Source organism: Notechis scutatus, chromosome 9 (assembly GCF_049901735.1).
Source record: "Notechis scutatus isolate UNSWTSFEM ecotype Mainland chromosome 9, rNotScu1.2, whole genome shotgun sequence".
NCBI classification, from domain to species: Eukaryota; Metazoa; Chordata; class Lepidosauria; order Squamata; family Elapidae; genus Notechis; species Notechis scutatus.
In genome coordinates, this window is record NC_142017.1 from 13,363,605 (window position 1) to 13,390,591 (window position 26,987).

Below are 26,987 nucleotides of genomic sequence, written 5' to 3' on the forward strand. Positions count from 1 at the left end.
AATTAATAAAATATTTAAAAAATCAAAAAAGAAAAAGTTTATCCCTAAATAAACTGTTGTAAAGTCAAGGGATACCAGTCTTACAATATTTCAGCCTTTATTTTATAATGTATCTGTAATGCAGTTGTGTAGGAATTCAGGTGCTATGTTATTTTGTCTTCTTCAGTCCTGAGTTCTGCAAAAGATGTGACAAAAAAAAAAGTATGGTCGGTAGTCAGGAATCAGGTCTCATCACTTTCAGATGAAGCCCAAAGTTTGTTTTAAAAGGAAAGCAAAGTGTCTTCTTATGATGGATTTTTGTCTTGTGTTATTTTATTAGCACACCAGGTTGACTCCTGAAGTGCTAAATGGACACAGTCTTGAATGTAGAACCTTCACCCCTCTTTTTCAGGAAACGGCTGGGGGAAAATGAGGATCTCCCAATCTAAATGCTGTTTTCCTTTTAAAAAAAAAAATCTGCACGAAATGCAGAGAAACGGAATGGAGAATTCATCCAGGGAAAGGAGAAATTCCCCAACCACTTCTTAAATGCAGGACTTCACCCTTAGTAATGACAGCACCATCACTAGTGGAAAAGAAAATCTCAGCAGAAAGTTACCTCCTGATGCTTTTTCTTGGGCTTTAATGGAAGTACAGGAAGTCAAAGGAAGCAGCCCATACAATTTTGTCTGTTTGTTGGATCTTCAAGTTGGGTATCTAACACAGCTGAGGGACACATTGTATTGTTCTGCATTCATTTACTGGTTAAATGCTGCCTTATAGTTTTGGAATGTAGTATTGCAGGCTAACTCTGCCCACTGCCAAGAGTTTGATCTTGACCAGTTTGAGGTTGACTCAGCCTTCCATCCTTCCAAGGTTGGAAAAATGAGGATCCAGTTTCTTGGGGGCAATATGCTGGGTAAACCACTTAGAGAGTGCTGTAAATCACTATGAAGCAGTATATAAGTCTAAGTGCTATTGCTATAACATACATGGGCATCCTCTTCATACATTTTATCCTCCTTGCAAAGTAACCTGAGAGATAGTTGTGAGGCAACTGGGCCAAAGAAGTGTAATGAAGTCTTCTAGCTGGAACTCCTTGGATTCAATTCCAACACATTATATACTACATTACTTTGCTATCCCTGCATACTCAATTTTAAAAAGGACCCAGAGGATTAAAATGTGCTTAAGGAACAAGTGAGAAGTCTATCGTCACACACACGCACTGACACACACATAGCCACAGAGAGAATTATTGAGGGGGACTGTGAGTTCCCGACAGCTTGATGTTTTCCACTTGACTATTTTTGTCAGATGGCATACGTATAATTTATTCTACATGGGCTACTTTGTCTTGAAATTGGCATTTCAAGCTCTCTAATTTTGATATTCCATTATTTGATTTCAGCGGCAGATAATAATTTCTATGGGTTTAGGGAATTGGTTTTCTCCTTTTGATACAGTAACTTGGAGCTATGTTGACATAGAAATATGCTGCTGGCATTTAGTCAGGTAAAAAAAAAAATCACCCCACCAGATTCTGCATTTCTACAGTCTTTCATATGCAGCCATAAGCAGAGTTCCTTGAAATTAATTCTAACTAAATAGAGATGCAACAAGTCGAAATATGAAGTGGATTGGAAATGGGTTTTGAGTGTTCTTCATAATTATTCAGGGGTAACCAGGGAGCAGGGAAGTGGAGTACAGTTATATCAGCTGTATCAGCTGAATTTGGCCAATGCAAATGACAGAGAATTCATGGGTGTGTGGGTGTGTAGGTGTTGAGAAATCAGTGTCTCTGCCTGTCTTCCTAAGATCAGTTAACAGAATAACACAATTGAAAGGGGCTTTGGAGGTCTTCTAATCCAACCCTCTGCTCAAGATAGATAGATGGATAGAATTCTTTATTGGCCAAGTATGATTGGACACACAAGGAATTTATCTTGGTGCAAATGCTCTCAGTGTACATAAAAAGAAAAGATATATTTGTCAGGAGTCAAGAAACACAAGGTACACAAGGTGCTTAATAATAGTCATAGGGCACAATAAGCAATCAAATCATACTAGGAAACAGTCAATATAAATTGTAAGAATACAAGCAACAAGGTTACAGTCATACAGTCACAAGTGGGAGGGGATGGGTGATAAGGAGTGATGGAAGGATTAATAGTAGTAGTAATGCAGACTTAGTAAATAGTTTGACAGTGTTGGGCAAATTATTTGTTTAGCAGAGTGATGGCATTCAGGAAAAAATTGTCATTCCTCTGTAGAACTGTATCAGCAGCTCCTAGGGAGACCTTATACCATTTCAGACAAATGGCTGTCCAGTGTCCAAAAGACTCCAGTGATGGAGCAGCCAGAACTTCTGAAGGCAAGACATTCATTGGTTAATTGTTCTCACTGTTAGGAAATTATGCCTTCGTTCTAGCTTGCTTCTCTCCTTGGTTGGTTTCCAACCGTTGCTTCTCGTCTTGCCTTCTGGTGCTTTGAAAAAATATATTGACTCCCATGTTTTTGTGACAGCTTATGAAGTTGGCAATCTCTGGATCCCGTCTCTTAAGCAATGTAAACCATATAGAACTCCAGAGATACACCTTCTGTCATGTCCCTGGTGGAGACTGACTCTGAGGGAGAGGACGAACAACAGACAGGGAGTGAAAGTGTGGCTCTGGAGGTGGTGGAGGAGGCTGGGGAAGGGCAAAGGCTGGCTGAGCAGTCATAGGAGGACCCAGGCCCATCCCCTCTCCATCCTAGGGCATGCAAGGAGGTGAGGATAAGGGAGAGACATGGTCTACTTGGGAGGAGAGGGCTTTGATCCTCTTGCTGCTGTGACAACTGAATAAGAAGATGGACATGCATATGGGCGAGTGCTGGAAACAAAGCGTGGGTGTATCTTTAGTTTATGGTTCCTCTCTGAGTTTGGCGTCCTTCCCACTATGTATCCTGATATCTGTGGACGTCTTCCAGCCCTTATCTTGCCTGGTTTGTGTTGTCTTTTACTCTTTATAATTTAAACGGCATTTCCTCCTTCTTGTAACTGCTTGTGTGGGAGTTTTTTTTGTCTTCAGTCAAGGATATTTGGAGCTTGGAAGCAAAGTGAAGGAATAAAAGGGGATTTACCTTTTTTTGTGACTGTGTTTATTTTGTATCCCACCCAGGGTCATCACACTTTCCCTATTGTGGTGCCTGCTCTGTTGAATAGCATTCCTGCAGAGATTTGAATATTCCCAAGCCTGTTTTCCCCTCAGGCAAGCCTTGAAAACTAGGCTTTAGAGGGTGTGTGTGTGTGTGTGTGTGTGTGTGTGTGTGTGTGTGTGTGTTTGTGTGTGTTCACTGTGGAATAGGTTTTATCTATTTTAAGTGTACAGAAAGTCTTTGACTTAAAACTTTCTTTAACAATGGTTCAAAGTTATGACAGCCTTGGAAAAAATTGACCTATGACCTATACTCACACTTACAACTGTTGCACTACAGACACTTGGCAACTGCCTGTCATTTATGATCGGTTGCAGCGTCAGTGATTATAAGCATTGGAAAGGACCTTAGAGGTCTTCTATCTAGTCCATACCTCTGCTCAAGCAGGAGACCCTATACCATTTCAGACAAATGGCTGTCCAGCCTCTTCTTAAAATGATTTTCATTTTTTAAAGCTTTTCTTTTCACCCCCCACCCCCACCTTTTTTTTGCAAAAAAGGTTCAATTAGGAAGCTGGATCTGCTTAGCAGCTAGTATTTTTTTAAAAAATGTCATAAATTGGATTTGGATCATCATGTAGTTTATATTGACTAACAATTTCTGTATTCTGCTGCTTCCCTGAAATAGTAAAACTGTTTAATTGATAATATTTAATCCTTTTTTTTTTTAACTCTTAACAAACAATTCCTATTATCAAGAAATGCTACCTAATCTCATTCCCGTCTCACTCTTTCTGTCTTAATATAAGCACATATTAAAAGTATGCATTTTTTTTCTTCAATGGGACACAGACAATTTGAACTGGGTTCAGCTGAAAATTTTGTTCATTTAGAAAGTTAATGGGTATAAAAATTCAGGCATGGAATGCTATTATATAAATCTCATAGGAGCTTTTTCAAGAGGTAACTGGCCTTTTTTTTTTTTTTTCCTTGAAGACATTTCTCTTCTTATCAAAAACCTTCTTCATGAATAGTGGAGAATGGAAGGTTTCATATTATATTCCTTGCACTCTGAATGGTGGAGAATGGAAGGATGGTGCAGAATAGAAGGATTTATATTCTTTGCAGTCATCTGGTAGTAGCACTCCCTCCGAGAGTCGTTGAGGCCACTGGGAGGTTTATCTATGTCCTCAGACTCAGAGTCACTTGAATAGTGCAAATGGAGGTGTAACTTTCTTGGAACTGTTGAAAGGACTATGTTGTAATGTAAACCATGACCTGGATGTCTGCGAATCTATTTCATAGACTATTATATAAATCTATATTCCTTGAATCTTACTGGGAATCTGAATTTCAATCTTGGATCTGTGTTCTATACATTTACTTGCGAGTAAATCTAATTCACAAGTGTTAAGATTTGTGCCTCTGTTTGGATTCAAGTTGCTAACATAATCTGCTTTGTTTCAAAAAATGCACAACTGTGGCAGAGGCTTTGGTGCCTTTGTGGCTTATTATTCATCTGTGTTCATTATGTGGAGCTTGTGTAGCATAAAAATGTGAAACACTTGACTGCAAAAAAATTGGATAGAAGGGAATCAGAAATTTATAGCTGTTCTGTACTTAGCCAGAGATAAAAACATCTTTTTCCTCTTCTTTTTTTTTCTCCATTTGCTCTCCTCCCCCACATGACTATGGCTAGTAGTTCTGTAGTACCAGAGAGGTATTCTGTAATGATAAGAGTATATTTTACATGGACAGAATCCCTCCTGCTGTTTAAATCTGGAAATCTGAATGAAAACCATAGGAGTCTGGGCCATTTCTGATAGAAAGCAGTTTTTAACAGCATGAATTTATGAAAATACTTGCTTCAGATGAGAGTTTATTATTCTTAGTGCTGGATATGATGCCTCATTTATTAAATTAAACTACACAGACAGATCTTCCTTTGATTATACAAGAATGAAGACTAAAATTTTATCTTGGGGACACTGCTTTAATTTAAAGAGTTTGTTTGCACAGCTGACAATAGATCACTATGAACAATGGAACAGAATAAAATATTTACTTTAATATGTAGTGGACCAGGTTTCCTTTATAACAGATGTATATTTGAGTTTTTAATGTAAGAACGTAATTTTAATGTAAGTTCTAAATTTATTTATGTGCTACCTTTTAAAATCTCCTTCAGCAATAAGCCTCTTCCTTGTATACTTGTTAACAATACAGTATAAACACAATTTAGGATAGAAACTTATTGGAATACAATATGTAAAAGAACAGCACACAAAGGTATTTCCTTGTTTCTGGTATAAAATCATCTCACACAATAAGAGCAGTATGAATCTCTCTTAGGAGATGCTTCTATTTTCCTGGACTGACCATGTAACCTCATTCCCTTTCCCACTGTTTTGAGAATTTATGAACCCTATGTACATCAGGGAGCTGAAAAAAGAATTTACAAAGCTAAAAGCATCATAATAAAACTACCATGCCAGAATATATAAATTAGAAACAAAGGAGGATGACAAGGAGGGAGGAGAAGGAAGAGGAGAAGATAATGATCCTGGAAAACAATCAAAAGTTGAAATAAACAATAGTCGAGACTCAAAGGGTAGCAATGAAGATGTCATGGTAATGTGCCTGGAAGGTGAATTCCATAATTTGGGTGCTATCCTGGAAAATGTATTTCTGCCAATAATGTGAGGGAACACGAAATCTCAGGAAAGAATCTCCAGTTGGCAGGCAGGCACAAAGATTTCCAGTAAACTAAAAGTATTCTGAGAAACCCCACTTTATTTATTAATTTCCCCATTCATAGCAATAGCTTTTCCTTGAGTACATTTGGCTAGAAGACATGCTTATGATGAATCCATGTGGTGCTTGTATTCTTGGAAGGAATAACCCAAAATACTTTAATGCATGATTGATTAAGCATCCACACACACACACACAAATGCTTGCAGTTTCCTACTTTAGCAGCCAATCTTGAGCACCTGTGGTGATCTGATGTACAGGATGAGGTTGTCACTTGTACACTTGTAACAGAGGTTGCGATGTGATGTCATTGTTGCTTGTATGTTGTTAGGGCTCAGCCTCATAATTTGTAACCAGGTCTTCTGTTGCGCAAAAAGCGCTATTCACTTTTCAAAAATAAACTATGCCTCCTGCTAACAAGAGGATGGGATTAAAGGAAGAGGAACAAGGGTGTGTTGAAGCTCATGTTAAGTAATCATTAAGTATCTGGGGCTGCTTATAACTAACAATCTGACTTGATCTCTTTATATATTATTTTTAGTGAAGTGTGGAAACCAGTGTTTGCATTTCCTGCATCAGATGAAAAGAGAACAACTTTCTCTTTCTGCCCTGGCCAGTTTTTACAGAGGCACGATTGAGAAAGTTTAACAAACTGCATCATTGTTTGGTTTGGTGTTAGAAGTGCCTCAGATAGAAAGTCCATACAGAGAGTGGTGAGGACAACCAAGAAGACTATTGGAAGCTTGTTTCCCATTATTCAGGATACTGCTTATAAGCACTAAGTGCTTAGAGCTCAAAGCATTGTTAGAGATCCCATACACCTATTTTATGGTCTGTTTCTGTTGCTCCCCTCTGGGAGGAGGTTTCAAAGTATCTGTAGCATGGTAACTAGATTCTGTAACAGCTTTGTTCCTTGTGCCAATAATATGCCATCTGTCTTATAAACTTGCAGGATTCTTCCCCCCACCCCATATATATGTGTACAATGGTGATGGTTCTCTGTGTCATATATATATGTGTGTGTGTAATTTATGTGGATATATGCATAATGGTTATCTTTTGATAGCTGAATGCAATGAAATTTCATTTTAATGTATACTGAGTTATATATATTTAAAGTAACAATGAAGTTTTTATTTTATTATATCCTGTCCTATTCTATTCTGTTCTGTGTTCTGTGTTCTCCTGTCCTCTCCTCTCCTCTCCTCTCCTATTATTCTACTCTATTCTAGAACGTGGGGATGAATGTGTAGAATTGGCTGCCACCAAGTTCTGTAAAAATTAATCAAGAATCCCAGCGGTGGCACCAGTTTCATCTTTGGAAATATATTTAAGCTTTGCTGTAATAGATGTTTGCTACTTCAAAACACAGCTCTTGGCTTCATTGAGCAGTCAAAGGAAAACACAACTTGGCTTTTTCAAGACACTTTTTTCAGTCAATTCAATTCTCACAGAGAAAAGTGCCCACAGTTTTCCTGGCAAGAGTTTTCAGAAGTGCTTTGTCATTGCCTCCTTTCTTGGGCTGGCTGACCCAAGGCTACCTAACTGGCTTTGTCTCTAAGTGGGGTTAGAAATCAGTTTCCTGGTTTCTATACTGATGTTTAACTACTATGGCAAACTGACTTTTTCAAAGCAAAACACATATAAAATAAAATCAGTGTGTATGCATGTATATATGTATGTATGTGTATGTATGTATACAATTGTTTGTGTTTGTGTGTGTGTGTGCACCCAGGGGTGGGCTTCAAAAATTTTAGCAAAGGATTCTCTGCCCAGTTGCTGGGTGGTTGTGGCCATGGTGGGCGTGGCCTAGTTTGCCTCCTGCACCATGGTTTTTGCCCTCCCCGGGCTCTGGAGGCTTTCCTTGAGCCTCTGTGGGGGTGAAAACTCCCGCCCCGGGCTCTGGAGGCTCTCTGGAAGCTGGAAATGGGCCCAGGAGGCCCATTTTTCATCCTCTCCGAGCCTCTACATGCTCCCTGCACTTATCTGCATCCAAAACAGGCCATGTGGGGACTCCTGGGAGGGGCGGAGTAGGCGGGGCCAGCCAGAAGTGGGGTTTGGGGGGTTCTCCGAACTGCACAGAATCTTAGCTAAGGGCTCTCTGAAACCCCGGCGAACCCCCAGCAGCCCACCCCTGTGTGCACCCATGCCTCTCTGGGTTGTGTATTTATTTCATTTGCTTCTCACCTTTATTATTATTATTTTTTTACAAATAATTCAAGGCAGCAAACACATCCAACACACTTTCCTCCTCCTGTTTTCCCCACAGCAACCATGTTAGGTGGATTATGTATGCATGGATTATGTATGCATGCATTGTTATTTTTATGGGATTTTTCTTAAAGTGGCAATGCACCATTTATTATTATGTATCACCTGAGACAAAATGCTGTTTTTAAAAAGGTCCCTTTTAGGGATGCAAGAGCCCAGATGGCTTGAGAATTCTGTTCTAGATTTCCATAATATGTTGCCTCTAGAATAAGTATGTTCATTTAAGGCTTATATACTTGGCAGCACAGTCCTAGACTACATCAAAAACAAGTTATTATTCACTTCATGTAGATGATTGCCCTAATGTCCTTTTAGTTACTTATAACAAATCATTAAAATTAGGGGCATTTTCCCCCCTCTCCCATGTATCGAGTCTGTCTTTTGCAGGCAATTTGGAGGGGAGGCATCTTTTCAAATTTATTGTGGTGTAAACAAGAAAATTGACATTCTACTCATGGATTTTGGGAAAATACCCATATTATCGAATGCTTTAAAGACCTTAAATGAATGAGATAAGCAGCTCTTGTTGGCATTCATCTAGCATTTATTCTACATCTTTAAAATCCAATCTCAGATGGTGCTTCAGCATCGCATAGATCAAGTTATCTGCCTGCTAATATATCTCACCCATGAAAAATAGGCATTGTGCTTCAGTGATAAGAACTAACACATCTATAACTCAGAAGCAGACTGGACTGTGAGAATAAGTAATCACATCAAGATAAGTTAAGGTTGGGTGGAAAAAAAATCTACATTTAATAAGCACATGGAGAATTCTGTTTAAATTACATAAAATTTAGATGTTTGTATTTATTAATCAATATCCTTCAACAATCAGATACTATAATGCATACACCAACACAAGCCTGTGCATAATATAACACAGATAAAGTACTGAAAAATTAGGAGCTACCATATTAAATGACAAAAAGGGATGGCAATTAAGGAAAAAAAATGGACGTTGCCCTTAACCTGCCTGCTAAGAGAAATATCTGTTTTATTGCCACTGAAGGCCAGCTGCTTAAAATAACTTATAGGGAGAAAATATCAATGCAATGTAAAATAAATAAATGCCTGCTAATAAAAACCAAGAGAAGGAATGGGAAAGGTAGGAAGTTGAGTACTGTATAACATTTGAAGAACATGGTAAAATATACATTTTTATAGTATGTAAATTCTAATTAAGCCCAGTAGCTTTGCACAGGAATGGCTATAGCACAACTTTTAGCCACTTTTCTGAAGGCTCAACTGAACACTTAAGTGAAATGCCAATTCAAGTATTCAGCAATTAAATGGGTTAGCAGTCCCACTCTCCAGGAATGATAGATTGGGCAAGCCAGGAAGATAGCTGTCTGAGTTTTACTATCAGAAAGATACTCAATCTTGGAAGGAACATTGTTATATGTCCCCGTTATGTTCATCAAGGGGAAGATGTCTTGGAATGCCAGTGAATGCCCTTTGAAGGGATGGGTTGGAAATAAATGCTGAGATATTTGTAAGCCTTTACCTGCTCAATCAATAGAGTTGTTAATTTTCCATGTGCAAGGCAGATTAAAACAATGCCTTAGGAATACCACGAGCTCGGTTTGTGAATAATTGATTTCTAGCATGAGGTTGTGCAGAATGATGCCAGTATACAAACACTTCATCTCAGCCCCACTTGTAAAGCAGAGAATGACAGTATCATCAGCATATAATAGTATGGAAATTAGACTAAGGATTAAGGATGGGAGGTGAAATTCAAGTGCAGTGAGAGCTCTTATCATTGAGTCATTGAAAAGATAATGAGTATAAACTAGTTCAGTTCTCTGCCATTGACACAGTAGACCTGCATCTAATGTTTTGAGTAAATTATCATTAAGTTAAGAAGACAACAATCCATAGAAGAAGCTATTGTTTTTTGTTTTTTGTTTTTTGTTTTGCCATTACTTGTTCTGGAAAATTAGTTGAAATCCATTCTCAAATCTATGGCTACAGTGTGGACAGATTTACATTTATTTATTTATTTATTTATTTATTTATTTATTTATTTATTTATTTATTTATTTAATATTGCCACCTATTGCTGTAATATTTTGCAGGCAGACGGTGCAGAGTAAATCCATTGATCATTTATCAAAAAATATGGTCAGAAGCTTCTGTATCCTCTGACAATAATTTTTTGGGCAGAGATTATCAGATCAGAAAATTTTGGGAAGAGATTTTTGCATATAATGTACTAATTACAACCAAGCAGGATTAGATAATAGTTATCCAGGTTGGTCTTAACCTCTTTTCATATGTATTGGACTTCTTGAGGAGTTAGTTATTCTAACCTTAGGGACTGGAAAAATGGTGTTATTTTGGATAAACAAGGAGGAAAAACAGATCCGCAGTGTCCTGGAGCTTTGCTATTTTTTAACTGATGATTTAAGGATAGTGGTTTTTTTTTTCATACTCCAAAATGAAAGGCCAGTCAGTGAAGAATTAAGAAGAAATTAGTATGGATTTGAGTATCTGATTTGTATATAAAATAAAGTTAACCAATGTGCATTGCAAATTTTAGACTGCATTAAATTATCCTATCCAAGACAATGTCTCATGGCTTAACAAATAGAGGAACAATGCACTAGAACAAAGAGTCATATTTGCTTGTACATAGCAAATCATTCTGGCACATTCAACCATCTGGCTCATCATATTCTTATTTTACAGGAGGAACTCACATTTCTGTTCTAGAGAGAAAAAATGTTGCCTAGGAATAAGGATTATTGATGATTTTAGCAACTAGGGATCTACTGATCACAAAAGCTTTGTCATAGATACATATCTGGTCAAACCAGAGTTTGGAAAGTATAGTGTGGACATTTGAGGTTAGCCCAGGAGAAAACTTTAAACAGCACTGGCATAGACTAGTGATGTTTTTATATATATACCTTTATCTTCTTTGTGTTGTGGATGTATCATTTTGCTGCACAGCTTTAGGTATGCTTAAGAAGTGAAAGTGTGCACTCTGAAAATTTGATTGTGAAGTTTTTTACATGTAGCATCTTCTGAAGAACTTTGTAATAACTCACCATTCTCCAAACCATGGTGAAATATCTATTAAAAGTAGAAGAAGACTATCAGGGTGAAAGATGATAATTGAAATCTGGAGAGCAGAGGCCCAATTTTTCAACAATTAACATATAATTCATTATACCTACATGTTCCTAAAATTAAGCTTTTCTTTTTGGTGTCCTGGAGATATACAATTCAGTATTGGTAGATTAGAATTAAAAGTTGGTTCTACCAATCTCTGCTCCCTGTATCAATACTTTTATCTTTTGAGCAATGTGAAGTGAACAAGGAATCTGTCTCTTCATTTGCTCAGGAAATATTGGAAAAAAAGTTTGCGGTCATCTGGGACTATCCTTGTGACCTAAGATCAAAAGTGTAATTTTGTTGTTTAAGCTTCCATGAATGTGATTAATCAATGAGTTAAAGCCCCCTGCCAGCTGATATATAAAGGACAGTAAAAGAGTGTATATATAAAACTAATCCTGTATTTTTGCTGGTCAAGCAATTGTTTGATTTGGAATGGTGGTGGTAGTATAAGGTTCTTTAACCCTGTGACCAATTTGCTAGACAATTGTAGCTAGAATCATTCATATTCTTTCCAATTTGATTCCTGCCTATCTCAGGAGATTATTTTAGAGGTCTCCTTATCTGGTTTTGATGGATATTGTTTTTTTTCCCCAATGTGATTATCAAGGGTACAAGTGCAACTTTGGTAATTTGAGACTGCTATATGTTTGTTAAATTCTTGTCTGATGTGCTTTGTAGAATCAACTCTATTGACTATTTTATTGATCCCTTTTTTAAAAAAAGGAGAAGAAGTCATCAATACTTTACTGGAGAGAGTGAGAGAAAGAGATATTTCAAGTAGGCAGTTATTTTTCCAATAGCTGTTTGTGTGGACATGTATGCACAAGTACACATGCGTATATATTAAGCAAACTGCTTTAAATCAGGGCACCAAACATATAAGGATAAGTAATCTACAAGGTATTTTGGATAATGTTAGTTTCTTGAAGTCATAGGCTTGGAACAAGACAAAATTCCATACTCCTCCTTAGTTCTCTGCAGCATATATTTTGGATCTATTGTTCTATAATGGGAAATAATAGATTAGAGAATGGCACAGCTATTCTATTTTGCAAGACCAGTTGGTTGATTTATTGATTGGATGTCTTAAATCACACAACATTGGGCAACTCACATAAGTAAAAGTGAAAACATAATCCATGATTCACTACACCAATATCAGGGAAACATTTAACTAAAAATAGGATTGAACTAAGAAACCTCCTTCTCCCAAAATTTTAAAAATAGACAACATTGATAAGATATTTAGCTAAAGATACCTAGAACCCAAAACATAGTGGGATTTATACATCAAAGCCAGTTTTTTGAGCTGTATTCAGAAGCATATTGGCAACCAGTGCAAGCCAATATAATATACTGGCTGACTTATCTAGCTGACATGTTTAGTACCACCCAGAATTTTTGAGTGTCAACCTCAGATACAATACATTGCAATAAGACAATCTCGAGGTGATATAAGTGTGGTTGCCATCAAGGTCTCTTACTTAAAAAAAACACACAACAGGCAAACATAACTGCCTGTTCATTTTGCACACCTTTATCACATTTCAGGATTCTGTTATATCATCTCTTGTCAATTTATGTTCATATTGTTAAGACTAATACTTAAAAAGTTCCTCATCCTTACTTGAGCAGAAATTTAGATTTATTTGTCCAATTTACATGATGCCTATCATATAAAGACACTCTGGGCACCAAACAAGCAAAAACCAGTTTGGTATAGCAATTAAGGTACCATGTTAGAAAACAAGAGACTGTTTGTTCAACTCCTGCCTTTAGCCATGAAAGCCAGTCATGGGCCAGTCACTCTCCTCTCAACCTAACTCACCTAAGAGACTTATGATGGTGAAGAAAATAGGAGGAAGTAGGTGTTTGGATATGATTACCACCTTATTGTAGAAATAACAAAGGAGGAAACTAAACAAAAGTTATCATTAAAACAAAGCAAAACAAAGCAATTACCACTGTCACCAATAACAGACAACATTCCATAGTTAGGGAGCTCCTGCTACTAGCTTACATAACTCCTAGACGAGCAGCTGGCCTTCTGGAAAATGTCTAAGAAGAATAAATAATATTCACACCCCATAGGAATGACATACTGTGATTAATATTGGCTTCCAATTTAGCAATTATAATTAATAAGGGAACACTTCAGTATAACAATTAACATACAGAATTAGAACTTGGGAGTTTGGATTCAAATCCAATATCATTCATGAATTTCATTAGATTTTGTGGGCCAGCCATTCTGTCTATGCCCAGCCTCGCATAGAGTTGTTATGGTTACAAGGGAGGACAAAGAAAGGAAGAAGTAAAGTTCTTGAAAGCAAAGCAGGATACACATAAATCTAGGAAGCAAATAAATAGAAACCTGATCATTGTTAATAATTATGGTTATTAATCTTCATGAAGCATTTCCAATCAATGGCTCAGTTTGGGCTAGATGCAGTCTCTTAATCCAATGGTGTGTTGGATGTCTGTTTGCCCTCGGAGTAATAAATGTTTATTCTGTAGAGGAAACATAAAATAAAATTAAAAACAACTAAAATATCTGTGGTGTAGGAGCTTTTGTTTAGTGAGAGAGAACAGTTGCCATGGTTGTGATAAGATCCTTTTGTCCCTTAGCAAATGGCAAAAATCGGCTTGCCAGATTCCTCCCACTAAAAGTTTTGTAATTTCTTTCTGTTCTTTCTGTTTTTTACTAATGGCATAAAAGAAGAAGTAATATTGCAGCCTCTGGTGTCCCACAAATGGCCCGCTGTGGACATTTGTCCACATTTTAGGACCTTCCCTCTCTCTGTCTTTGAATGTATATAACTGCTTGTTTTATAAGGTACAGAACATCCTTCTGTGGATGTAACTTGGAAGGGGTACCCTCTATGGCACTTTTCCCCTCCTCCTCCTGATTTACCCTCAGTCCATCATATTGCTCCATAACCTGACTAAGGAACCATTCTGCAGTTGTCAAATTTAGTCAGATATGCCTTGCGTTTTCACTGGGAGCACAAAATGGCTTTCAGCAAATGAAAAACTCTCAGAGCATGCTTGAAGATAAAGTTATCTCAGTCAAGCATAACTTGTTATTTCTTGATGGACATGTTTTGAGAACACTGTCTTGGTTGTTTATTAATCCAGCTGTCATAAGTTGTAATCGGTAAAGGGGTATCTGGATGTTAAATAGCTCATGGTTGCATGTTTTTTTTTAGCTCAAAACTTAATGTGCCCTGCCAATTTTGTAAGAGACTTATAATGACTTGAGTGATGCCCTTCTTGGCATGTTTTTGAATTCTTCCGTTCTTTTTTCCCCTTAATGTTTTAATACTTTACTAGAACACCTAGTGTGAGTTAGTAACAATGAGCTAAAGTATGAGGATCCTTCCCATGCTTATTTTTTTTTCATAAGATCTGCAAAAAGGACTCCATAACTATTTTTTTTTAAATATTATACTTGAGTAGCTTAGAAGTGCCAACGAAAACCACCAAATATTTGAGGTCTCTGCCTGGCATTTTCACCACTGATTTGTCTCCTGAGAGTTCATAAAAGATGAGAGCTGAAATAAAAAAAGAAATTACTCTTTCCAATTTCCCTTTCAATTCCCTGGGAGCTCAAATTGAGGTAGAGGAGTCAAAGTATATAGAGTGAAAGAAGTGGTAAGAATATTCTTCTTTTCCATGGGAATGTTTTTCTGTGTCTGGGGCCAAGATAAGTAGCCAAGCTCAAAATGAAGTGAATTAGTTTTAGGAAATCCAGGTAAGGCCTTCTGGGGCAGAGTGGAAAGTAATTGGAATACAAGGATGTGAACAAGAAGAAAGAGATGTATACTCATTGAAGTCTTATAGCCAATTCTCATCCTTAATCTTTGGGTCTATATTTGATTTTTTTTTTTAAAAAAAAATCCTCAATATCCTATATGGAACTGTGTCCTCTTTTGTGTGTTAATGATACTTTTATTTTATTTATTTTATTTTTCCTAGTTTTGATCTATGTGAATCTTTTTTTTTTTTTTTGGTCTATGTGTGCCATGGAACCATTTTGTGAATGTTTGTAACACTTAGGTTGTTATATTAAGCACCAATGAACAGAGCAGCATTGTCATAAAACTTCAAGAAACTGGCAGCCACCACTGTCTTTATTTTGGCTTATTACCACTTAAAAAAACCTGGTAAAAATGGATTATTGCTGCTTTCAGCTTTTTGATTTGTTTGTTTATCTAAGTGACAGTAGTAAAATGCTTTGCTTTATAAACGTATGTGCTAATAGACTTTTGAAGTATTGATCATAACTGATATCTTTAACATTGTTTTTGTATAGACCTTATTCCTTCAGATTATATTTCTTTGGATGTCCTTAATATTCTCCTTTATCTATTCTTTCATGTGTACACTAAATATTGGATACAACATTTGCTGCTATCCATCTTGCACGCCATTAGATCTTGTTCTCCAACAGACTTGATAATCAAAAACATAGTTGCACATAATGACCCATAATGGATGGACATACAGCATAGGGTATCTACCATCACTAAATCAGGAATCACTGGATGCAGAATCATTCATCAGTAGGTTTTAGGAAGATGCTATTATTAGTAAATTTCAAAAGAATTTACTAAAATATATTTCATTTCCAAATTTCCAAAACTTAAAGATGTACAGTATATCCCATTGCATTCTAAATGAAGGATTTGTAGATTTGTTGAACGTGAAACTCAAAATCTGCTCTCTAGAAGAAGCAAAATATGCCTTTAATTTATCTCAAGTGTTATCTTGTTCTATGGATTGATATGATTCTTCTGATTAAGATGTTTTGACTTAATCAAGCTGTTTCTGTTGTTCAGAGCCGTGACCAAAACATCATTTTCCATATCTATTATATGTACAGAAGGCTCTTCTAGATATTAGAACTATAAAGTTGTGTTTGTGTATGATTGCTTTATATTGAAGAAAGGAACACTATATTCCTTTCCTTTCTTCTACCTATAGATATTGAATTTGAATCAGTCACTTGGACCAGGGATTTACTCTTCCAAGGTTTCAGAGCCCATTTTCAGGGAACTTTTCTCACTGGAATATGTGCTTTGGGCTGTTATGTGAGTCATGTTTATGTCATGGCTGATTGGTGTGTTGATGGCTGGCAATTGGCTGTCATTTCCTTGTGCTGCCAAGCCCTCATCTCCTAAGTATTTGATAAGCCAGCACTCCTGTTAACTGACAAGAGCATATGAAAGACTTTCAGTGTGTTTCTTTGGATGATGACAAACATGCCTACGTAGCAACATCAGAATTTAGGTGTGTAGTTTTGAAATGCATGGTGTTCTAGTTCACACAGGACAGTTTCTGCAGTAATTCCTGATATTAGGGATCCCATGATTGCCTTTTTTATATGCTCATACATTTCCCTTTTGAATGTGAAGAAGGTATATTGGCAGTATTGGAATAGCTTCATGATTTGTGTCCTGGTTAGGTTGTTCTCATCTGTGTTGTATTCTTCTTTTAGTTTTTTTTAAAAAATGTTAATTTATATGGTAGGGTTTTTTTGGGGGGGGGGGGGGGACGATGACTGGATGTAAATAGGGATGCTAAACCAAAGGTGATGATCTCATCTGGAGCCACATTTAAGCCTTGTAATTTTTCCAGAAATGTGGATGTGAATGTGACTGTGCTGCTCCCAACTTTGAGCATGTACCATTCAAACCATTGTTAAAACAAAATACTCACTCAACTGCTCTGGACCAAACTTTAAATTCTGATAGTCTTTAAAAGCTTTATAGCTCAAACTTGATTCAAATCTTTATTGTATGCTAGAATGAAGCTGTTTTATGGGGTTGAATGCTCTCTCATCATAAAACATGGGACCTTCTTATACACATGGCAGTTTATTTAAGTCATTTCTTTCTTTTGTTAGTGATTTAACACATCTTTAGCCTCATGCTTCTTAGTCTTAGACCTAAGGGACTGCAGGTTGTTGACATAACCAACATATTTGTCCTGAAAAATTGGTGAGAAATTTCATTCATTGGTGATACTTAACAATTGTTATCACTTCTTCCTTTACCTCAATTGCAAGATTGCTGTCCTAGGTACTGAATCCTGAATTTCCAGGCACTGAATTCCTTGGTACTGAATCTGGATTCCTAGGCACTGATGTCTGAATTAATGACCATGCTTCTGTTCACAGTGTCCAGGACCCAAGTTAAGCTAGGATTTATGGATTTATCCTCAATTTCATTTGTTCAATTTGATTTGCTCAGTGATAAAGCAGGATACTGATTCCTATAACTCAAAACCTGAACATTCTTACTTGTTTATTATTATTATTTTGCAAAATGGGAGTGCAGAACTACAAAGTGCAAAACTGACTAAAAAACAAATAGACAAAGCACATCAAACTAACCCTGCTCCCCAAAACAAAACAAAATTAGCCAAGCTAACTCTGCCAATCCAGAAAAGGGGAAAAACATTGCAGATTACAATTAATCCCATGTTGCCCTGAGTTGTTTACATGTTACATGAACAGATAGAAATTGTAAACTACATCTTGAAATTTGAAGAACTTCTAGAACATAACAGTATTTGTCGCAGTTTTAGTCTCTTTCATTATATCAGCATTCACACAGAAGAGGGAAATGAATTCAATTTAGGAGAAGTGTAAATTTATTTTTTAATGGAGGAGGCTTCATTATATTGTCCAACACTATAGAGATTTTCAAAATAAAACAGCAGAATGGTTGACTCATGAGGCCCACTGTGATAAGCAGTTAGTCATTTAGCCTTTTTGAAAGAAATGAGAGAACCAAAGGAATCACATTTTCAGAGATGGATTAGGAGACAGAATTATGGTTACAAATGGACAGCTTGTTCTCCAGTTGCGTTCATGTATCATAAAGAATCCTTTTAAAAGATTGCTCATGTGAATTTCTCCTAGGGGTCTATGACAACTAGTCATGGCCAATTCACCATGGCTATCTTGCCGAGGCCAACTCACCACAGCCAACTCGCTAGGGCCAATTGGCACAGTTAACTTGCTGTGGAACAACTCACCACAGCCAACTCACCACTGACAACTTGTTGTGGGACGAAAGCTACACTAATATAAAAAAAATGGTAGAATAGAATCATTAAAGAAAGGACATGAAAATAAAATGTGAATGGCAAAAATTAAAATATTTTTTATTTATTTTAAATAATTAAACAGAATTGTTAAACTGTCCCACACTGAGTTGAACTGCAGCAAGTTGTCCTGCAGTGAGTTGGCCATTATGAGTTGACTGTGGCAAGTTGCCCCACTCCATCTCCTTGAACATATAATTGGGTCAGTCCTAGCACAACACAGCAAAAGAGAGCTCTGTAATTCCAATCCTCTGTTCAGTGCAGGAAATCAGGCACACATTCAGGATCGCCTGAAGATTGTGGGGATCAACCTGCAAAATTACTTAAGCTAAAGCCATTCTTTCTCATGCTTACTTCTTTTTCGTTTCTTGGTTGCCATTCACCGGGAGAGGGATGGGAGAATTTAGGAGTGTGGTGCCTCATCTGGGTAGCCACAACATCTACCAGCCAACATGAGAACCAAGGTGATGTCAATGGACATGTCAGGTTCCAAGTAATGCAATCATCATAAAACGAAATGAGAGGCATTGAAATTCCTCAAAGAACCATTTTATTCATACTATTCCACCACCAAAATAATTCAGGCTTGACAGGACACCTGTTGAAGTTGAACGGGAACCTACATCTGGACTGATTGGCCCATGTGATCTGAGAGACAAAAGGGGACGAGGAGGTTTCATTCTTTTAACTATCCCTAAGTGCCGGAATAATTTAGAGCTAGATTCACCTTTCTAAGTGCTGATATGATGTACTCAATAAAGGACTTTCTGAATCTGATCCAAGCATCATAGTCCTGACTTCCCTGAGTTCATTGATTGGGATGATGACAGGAAGTTGACAAACTCCAATACTAGTTTGTATGAATATGATAATCCAAGATAATATACAGCATTTAATTGGGCTGTTACTGAATTGTTGAGTATCATTGATTGGGTTCAAACAATACACTAATCCATAATCCATAGTTTGCAAACTATGAAATCTGAACTCGTACCGCATATTATTTTAATAAGCAGGGGTGAACTAGGTGTTTAAATTCTTTTTTGTTTTAAATGGGGTGAAATTATGTGTGTATACTTTATTTTTAATTTGTTTCCTTCTGGTGGGCAATTTGCCTTGGACTAAGTTTACATTCCCATTTGTTTATTAGTTCATATCAAAATACCTTAACTATTTGGATAGTTCTATTAATATGTCAGTTAGAGTTGTAAGTAGAATACATGGTGAACCTAACAAAATAATACATAATGAATAAAGCAAATAATTGGAACAGAGAATATGTTATTTGTGTGTGTGTTTGAATCAGCAATCTGAAACCAAAACTGAATACTTAGAAACCCATTTTAAGTTCAACTGTAGCTATCAGAGATTCCCTATTGTGCAAAATTTTGAGAAAAATTGGCAGATTCATTCACCAATAAATTTGGGAGAGAAAACAGATTTAACAATCCTAGCAATGTTCTGATTTTGATTCCTAAATTCTATTTCATTTTTTTGTCCAGATGCCAGGTAGTCTAAGCTTACAAGCTCAAAAGTGAGAGATGTCAACACCTTTAGAATCTATTAATATACACCACTGCTTCAAATAATTCAACAACCTCTTCATGCTGTGCTCTTATCCCTATCTTTATTATTCTTATTTGTCCTTTATGATTTCTGTATTCACTCAATAGAGGAAAAGCCATTAGGTGGCAAGGAGAACATATTATACTACCACTGGTGACTTTTGGCACCTAAAGAATGATAAATGCATTCATCAGTGACATATCCTTTAAATGATCATTTACCAGCATAAGCATTCAAGGGAAACAGTAATTCATTTATTTTCAAGGGAGGAAATTTCTCCTCCAAATTGAAGTTCCAATTCAGTATGATCTATTGTTCCTTGAACAAGCCACTGGTTCTTTTAAAAGTTAACGTCTTCTGGAAGAAAGCTAGATGGATATTTTGAAAGATTCTGAAGAAGCAAGCATGCAAAACTATAATTTGCTTACTGACAAGTAGAATAAGCTATTTTCTTACAAGTTGTAGAATAGGTTACTAAGCTTAGATGTATATTTATACTAAACAATAAACTTTACAATGTGGCTGAATTGAAACATTTAATAATGTAATAGTGTAATGTGTGATCCATGGAACAAGTACACCTCATAATCCCAGCCTGAAACAGCACCCAAATTGTGATAATATAACACAAGTAGCCAATTCAAACCTTTACAACCTAGGCTTCTTAGTACTCAAATAGTTTGGTAGTTTGCAAGGATCAACACAGAATGAGAGAGAAGAGAAAAGAAGAAAAAAAAACAATAAACCAATTTGTTTCTAACCTTAGTCTATCTTGAAAAGTTGAGCAGGATGAATCTTATTTAGATAATTACTCCTTAAATGGAGTAATTCTAGAGTAAGAAATTTGAAAGAAATGTTTCTGGAAAAGGTGATGGCAAACTACTTTTATATTGTTGCCAGGGAAAAAAAATGAGATGGACATGTCCATGAAGCCATTAGAAGTTGAGCTTCAGTTGAAGAAAGTTTTACAGGAGAGAATTGTAAAGCTATTTCATCTGATATCTCACCTTCTTCTGTGTTCACCTGGAATTGTGTATCCAATTCTCAAATGTTTTGTATTATTTTGTGTGCATATTTGTTTTTTAAAATTGTTCATAGTTTGTTTCCTTTTGGATGAGGGAGAAGCTCAGATCCCCAATGTGATCTGTATTTGTTTATTTCTACAGAGATTAAAGAAGCTACCGGGGCTTTAAATATAATACATATTTTAATAGTATTGAGCCTTTGTATTGTTGACTTTTATTAAGACTGTCATGACAACTTTCTGTCTCACAAAGGTTTATAAAAGTCCTCTTGTTCTCCCTTTTTATTAAACAAACATTTACCTCTAACTGGGAGTGTTTTGTACACATACTTACTGTATATTCTTCTGCGATAGAAACTTCAGTGTCTCAGATGATTCATTTTGTCATCATTGAATGAGTCTGTGGTGATAGAACATAATCTGGTTGGAGTAAAATTGCAGCTAATCCTTCCATCGCCTTTGAAAGATATCAAATGGGAAAGGGGATGTAGGAATTAGTTGAAACCATTTTGAGATGGTGACTGAGTCAAAGGTTGTACTGAATCATCATTTTTGCAACATTTTAATAAACCTCCTAAAATTATATGGATGCCTGCAGTGCACCAAGCTATCATGGTTTGTTTCCAACACACCCAAGACATCACAGTTTTGTAAATAGTATACCAAGCCAAAAATGAGTCATGTTGTCCAGGGCTGTCTTAACCATGGGACTGATGGGCACTTTCCCATGGGCCCCACGAGCATAGGGGCCCCATACTAATCTGTGTATGTTAACCCTTCAATGTATCATATAAATACAGCAATATATTTATTACATTTTACTGCATTTTTTATTAATACTAACATTCAAATATATGTTTAATTTTATTGAACATTTACATTTTTATTCATGTGAGTAGTTGACGTAGGGGCCCCAGTACATTGCTTTGCCCGGGGCCCATAATGCTGTTAAGACAGCCCTGATGTTATCCTTAGTATAATGAGCAAATAAATGATTGTTTGTAGAGCAGCTATGACCCTAGTCAAGATGAAGATAGTTTTGGTATACTATATATAGATAGTCCTAGTTTACGACCACAATGGAGCCCAAAGTTTATGTTGCTAAGGGAGACATTTAAGTGTATTTTGCCTCATTTCTTGCCACAATTGTTGTGAATCACTGCAGTTGTTAAATGAGTAGCACGGTTGTAAAATGAATCTGGCTTTCCCTTGACTTTGCTTGTCAAAAGGTTGCAAAAGTTGATAATTTGACCCTGTGATGAGCCAGGGTGTGGCACAAAGGCAACACAGTCACATAAGTCAGAATATTCCTTTTAATACCTCCAACTTTGCCCCCGATGTCCAGGTTACCTTCGGCTGGAGAAAAAACTCTCCCAGGAACAGCCTTTAACTGGAGAAAATTCAGTCTAAAACAAGGTACATACAAATTGTAAATAAAAACCCACCCAAACCATGATATAGTAATTAACTTGACAGGGCAAGTGAAAGACTTTCAGACTTGAAAGCCCAGCAAAACACACACAGTTGGGAAGATGCCAGGAACCCAGATAAGCCTCAACTATACCAGATAATTTACAATTTGCTCACAACAACTTTGCTTCTCTTTTTAAACACTTTTTTCCCCAGCTGCAGCTAATGAAGGGAATTGGGGCCCTTTCCTCCCCCATAAGCCATGCAACCTAGGATGAAGAGGGGGCGGGCCTGGATCTTCCTCTGAATTCCCTCTCCCCTGCTCTACCTGCTCTGCCCAGCCGGCCTTTGCCCTTCCCCAGTTTCTTCCACAGCCAATGGAGCCACAGTCCCACTCCCTATCAGCTGCTCGGCCTCCCCCTCCGAATCAGATTCCAACAGGGGCATGACAAACCCCAGGACAATATCACCAGAAATATGAGTTAGTTGCCAAGTGTCTGAATTTTGATGACATCACCATGGGGATGCTGTAATGGTCCTAAGTGTGAAAAATGATCATAAGTCACTTCTTTCAGTGCCATTTGTAACCGAATGATCATTAAGTGAACTATTGTAACTGGAGTACTCCCTGTACTCTTGTGGATATATGCATGCATTATGAAGGTTGATCATCTGAAATAGGCAACTGGAAAAAGCAACCTCAGTCTTCAAAGGGTAATATGCAGATTTATGGAAATACATTTAATTCCTAACCCATCCAATATAATAATCTTAAATTCCTTTGCTGGAAACTAGAACCCAAAGATATTGCTACAGATACAAATAGTAGGTACTTTTTTTAAAAAAAGTGTATATCTCTACAATAGCAGTAGTGGAAACTCATCCTATATTCTTTTCTATTGTTCATTGTGGGCCCACATAATTATGAACCTAATTATCTTTAACTTTGACATGAGAAAAGAATTTTGAATCCTAACAATGACTTTACATCCTCATACATATTTTATGATACTTAAGAAATTACATCCTGGGAGATAAAATTAGTACGGTTAATGACTTTAAAAAAATGGGAAAAGTGACATAGATTTTGAAACATTCTTAAAGATGGTTTTATTATTTTTCTATAATTAGTTTATTATTTAAAAAAATGACTTGGGAGTTTCATATAGCTGGCTTGATAATGCATTTAATTATTTTTTTTTTGCCACATGTATTATTGATTTTAACAGGAGGAAATAATTAAAGTCGTAGTGAATTACTAACATTAAGGAGGAAATGAATTGATAGATTAGCTTGTGTTTAGACTTCCAGCAGCAAAAGTGAAGATTTATTAGGAAAAAAGAAAAGCTTGTTTTTCTTTCTGCTGTTATCTAATATTTCACATTTCAGGTGGCTCTTTGTGAAATAAACAAGATAAATATGTTTAAATCTAATAAACTTATCTAGAATCATCATGAAGTACATTGAAGAATTTGGTCTATGACTATAATAAACTGAATTGAATTGAATTGAAGAATTTAGTAACATCTTCAACCAGGGTTCAACAGTGTGAAGCTCCCGTATCTATATAACCTACATAGCCTTTCCAATGAAGAAAGAAAAGCTATTTCATCTAGACTGGATAGCTAGACTTTTAATATCTCCACATATTTCTAATGACCAGTTAGTGTTTTGGAATCATTAAATAGAAACAGATTTCATTCATTGGTGATGCAAAGATATATTTAGTATTTAGTATTTCTGTTTGTGTCTGTATCCTTATGAGAACGAGAAGAGAGTCAGTGGTTGGGAAACATGACAAAACTGTCCTCGTATGTAGTAATGTAAGCTGCTGTGAAATTGACAGTGTGCTGCTAGAAATCAAAAGACCAGTTTGCAGAGATGAGTAAATCCTCAAGCTCTGGAAAGTACTTGAAAAGTGATTAATCATGATTCCAATGAAAATACATAATATCCAGAGAATAGAGAGTAACTTACTATTCAGGCAGCATGCTCACAAAGAATCCTATCTTAGCTGATTTTCAGTTTGGCAGTTCATCAGAAATAATACTTCTATCTTTCCTTTTTATTCTAATCATTAGATTAAATAACCCTTTGCCAGAACTCAAATTAAGCAAAACAAATAAGATCAAATTTGGCTGTCTTCAGATATAACCCTGTCCCCCGAAAACTGAAAGTCAAAACTTTCCCACATAAATGCCTGAGTAAGAAAGTTGTTAATGAACATTACTTTCTTATAGGTTCACAGATGCATTAGAGGTGCTTTGAAATGTTGCTTATCTCTGAGGGCTAACAGAAGGCATTGATAGAACAGTTGGTTGGACTAAACAGAGTGATTTACACCTTTGCAGAAACATATGTACGATTTTCAACATGGATGCAAATTTTATAACGTGTATTTTAAGACTGTTCAATAGATCTTGGATAAAAATACCATATGCAGTGGGGAAGGGGAGAAAGCTGGGGAGCTGAATGAATACAATAAACAAATTGCTTATTTATAATTTCAGCTACACACGGACATGGATCCAGGAAGCAGTAAGATCAAGTACATCTTGTCAGGCGATGGTGCTGGGACTATTTTTGTGATCAATGACAAGACAGGAGACATCCATGCCATGAAAAGACTTGACCGGGAGGAAAAAGCAGAGTACACGTTGACTGCTCAAGCAGTCGATAGGGATACAAACAAACCACTGGAGCCTCCTTCAGAATTCATTATTAAGGTCCAAGATATTAATGACAACCCACCAGAATTTGTAGATGGCCCATATCATGCAACTGTTCCAGAAATGTCTCTTGTAGGTATGTATGACAGAATGAGATTTTCCACATTTCTTCACAAAGCGTTTTGTTCCACCCGGCTTTTGCATTTCCAGATTTGTGTTTGAGTGAGCTTTCTTTTCCAAACAATTATTTCTCATCCCTCTGAAAGCTGAATTGTTTGGTGAACAATTAAGTTGTTTTGCATTACAGTTCAGGTGTTGTGAGAATAGTGTTGCTGAAACTGTTTATCAATATTTGTTCCAGCACTTCTTTGTGACATCATTAGTGTTAGGTTAATATTTATCTATCTGGATAATTTCTTTTTTTTCCCCTAGTTCATGTGCAGCACTTAGGATCTATGGTTACATGTTAACATCTCCTATACGCCCACTTCTTTTGAAATATAATTAGCTCACAGTGATTTTATGAAAAATGTATCTGAGAGCAAAAAGTCCATTGTTGGGTGTTACTCAATTAGCTGTTTGAACTAAGAGAAGGTAAAGCAAAATAAGAAGCACTGAAAACATAGGGGAGATTTGTTGGGACTACTTTTTGGGACAAAAACACCTTTCTGGTAATGAAGCTTTGCATACTGGAATATGTTGTTTGGTGAGAATTCTTGCACAAAGTTATAGTTGGCAGGACGGCTCAATTGTTGGACAAGGTGACATTTGCTAACTGGAGTGGAGGGCAGTTAGAAATTTTGATAGACACAATGATCTATATATTGAGAAACAAATATCCAGTTGGCTTCTTTTTAATAGAGATAAATGCAAATGTCACTTCAAATTAATAGATAAGAACATGTTCAACCATGTGGCATATCAAATATGAACTGACCCATCAGTTTCCCTATCAGTAAAAACTGCTTATTTGGACTACAGTGATCATTAATTAGTCTGAAAATACCTTCCATGATCTTTCAGTTTAATCTACTTCAAGGAGAATACCTGAAGATTTCAAATTCATCCTTCAGATTTTGATAAAAAATGAATATTAATTAAATTGCACAAATAAAGTCTGCTGCTTTATTGATCTTTTTCACATTATAATAAAGGTGGACAGAATCATGTAGACCCAGCTTCAAATCCACACATTGTTGTGAAAATAAATGACATGATCTGAGCCATCATATTTTTTAATAGCCTGTTACTTCACAGAATTATTAGAATAAAGTACAGGAAATATAATTATATAATAATGACAGATTGTGACATTTCAAATGAGAAATGAAATCTTTCCATGTTCCTCGCTATTCACCATGCTAACTAGGAACCAAAGAAGGTTTTGTAAAGTCCTGTTTACCATTTCTCAGTTTCCTTTGCAAATTTTCTCTCTGTCTCTTTCTCTCTCTGTATACATGCCCATAGACATTCCGAGGAAATTTTGTTTCATTTGAAGGTAGCCAACAATGTGACTTTCAGCAATTTCTATAAAGCTGTCAAAGCTATCTGCCCATAAATGTTTACTTGGAAAAATGCCTGGATGCTTTATTCTCAGTGTTGTGTCATGTCTTGGATCTAACAACAATAGACTGTCCTATTGCAGTTTTAAAGCAGAAGTACAGCCATCCACACTGAGTGTAAGAGGCCAATGATGCTCTTTTTCTGACAGCCAGCACAATCAGCTCTAAAAAGCAATCGTCTGTACTAACTGGAGTGGGCCCAGAAGCATTTGTAAAGTTGAGATTGAGCTGGCTTGTCAATTCCAGCTCTTCTGTAGTTTGAATGCCTTTGCTCCTTTCAACTGCTTCTGTCGAAATTGGCATAGGAGTTCTCCATTATTGTGTTGGTGTCCATGACTCAAACGTGTGCTTAATATGTTAAGCTCCTTTAATTATA

General features: G+C 36.5%; 1 protein-coding gene across 3 annotated transcripts in view; it reads left to right on the plus strand.

The window, feature by feature from the left end:
* CDH8 (cadherin 8) overlaps nt 1–26,987 on the plus strand; it is a 207,302-nt gene that overhangs the window by 51,988 nt on the left and 128,327 nt on the right. For all 3 annotated transcript variants that reach the window (XM_087971614.1, XM_087971613.1, XM_087971615.1), the window contains exon 3: nt 24,891–25,185. In XM_087971614.1, coding sequence (XP_087827740.1) covers nt 24,891–25,185 — 295 coding nt within the window. The remainder of the gene's footprint in view (nt 1–24,890; nt 25,186–26,987) is intronic.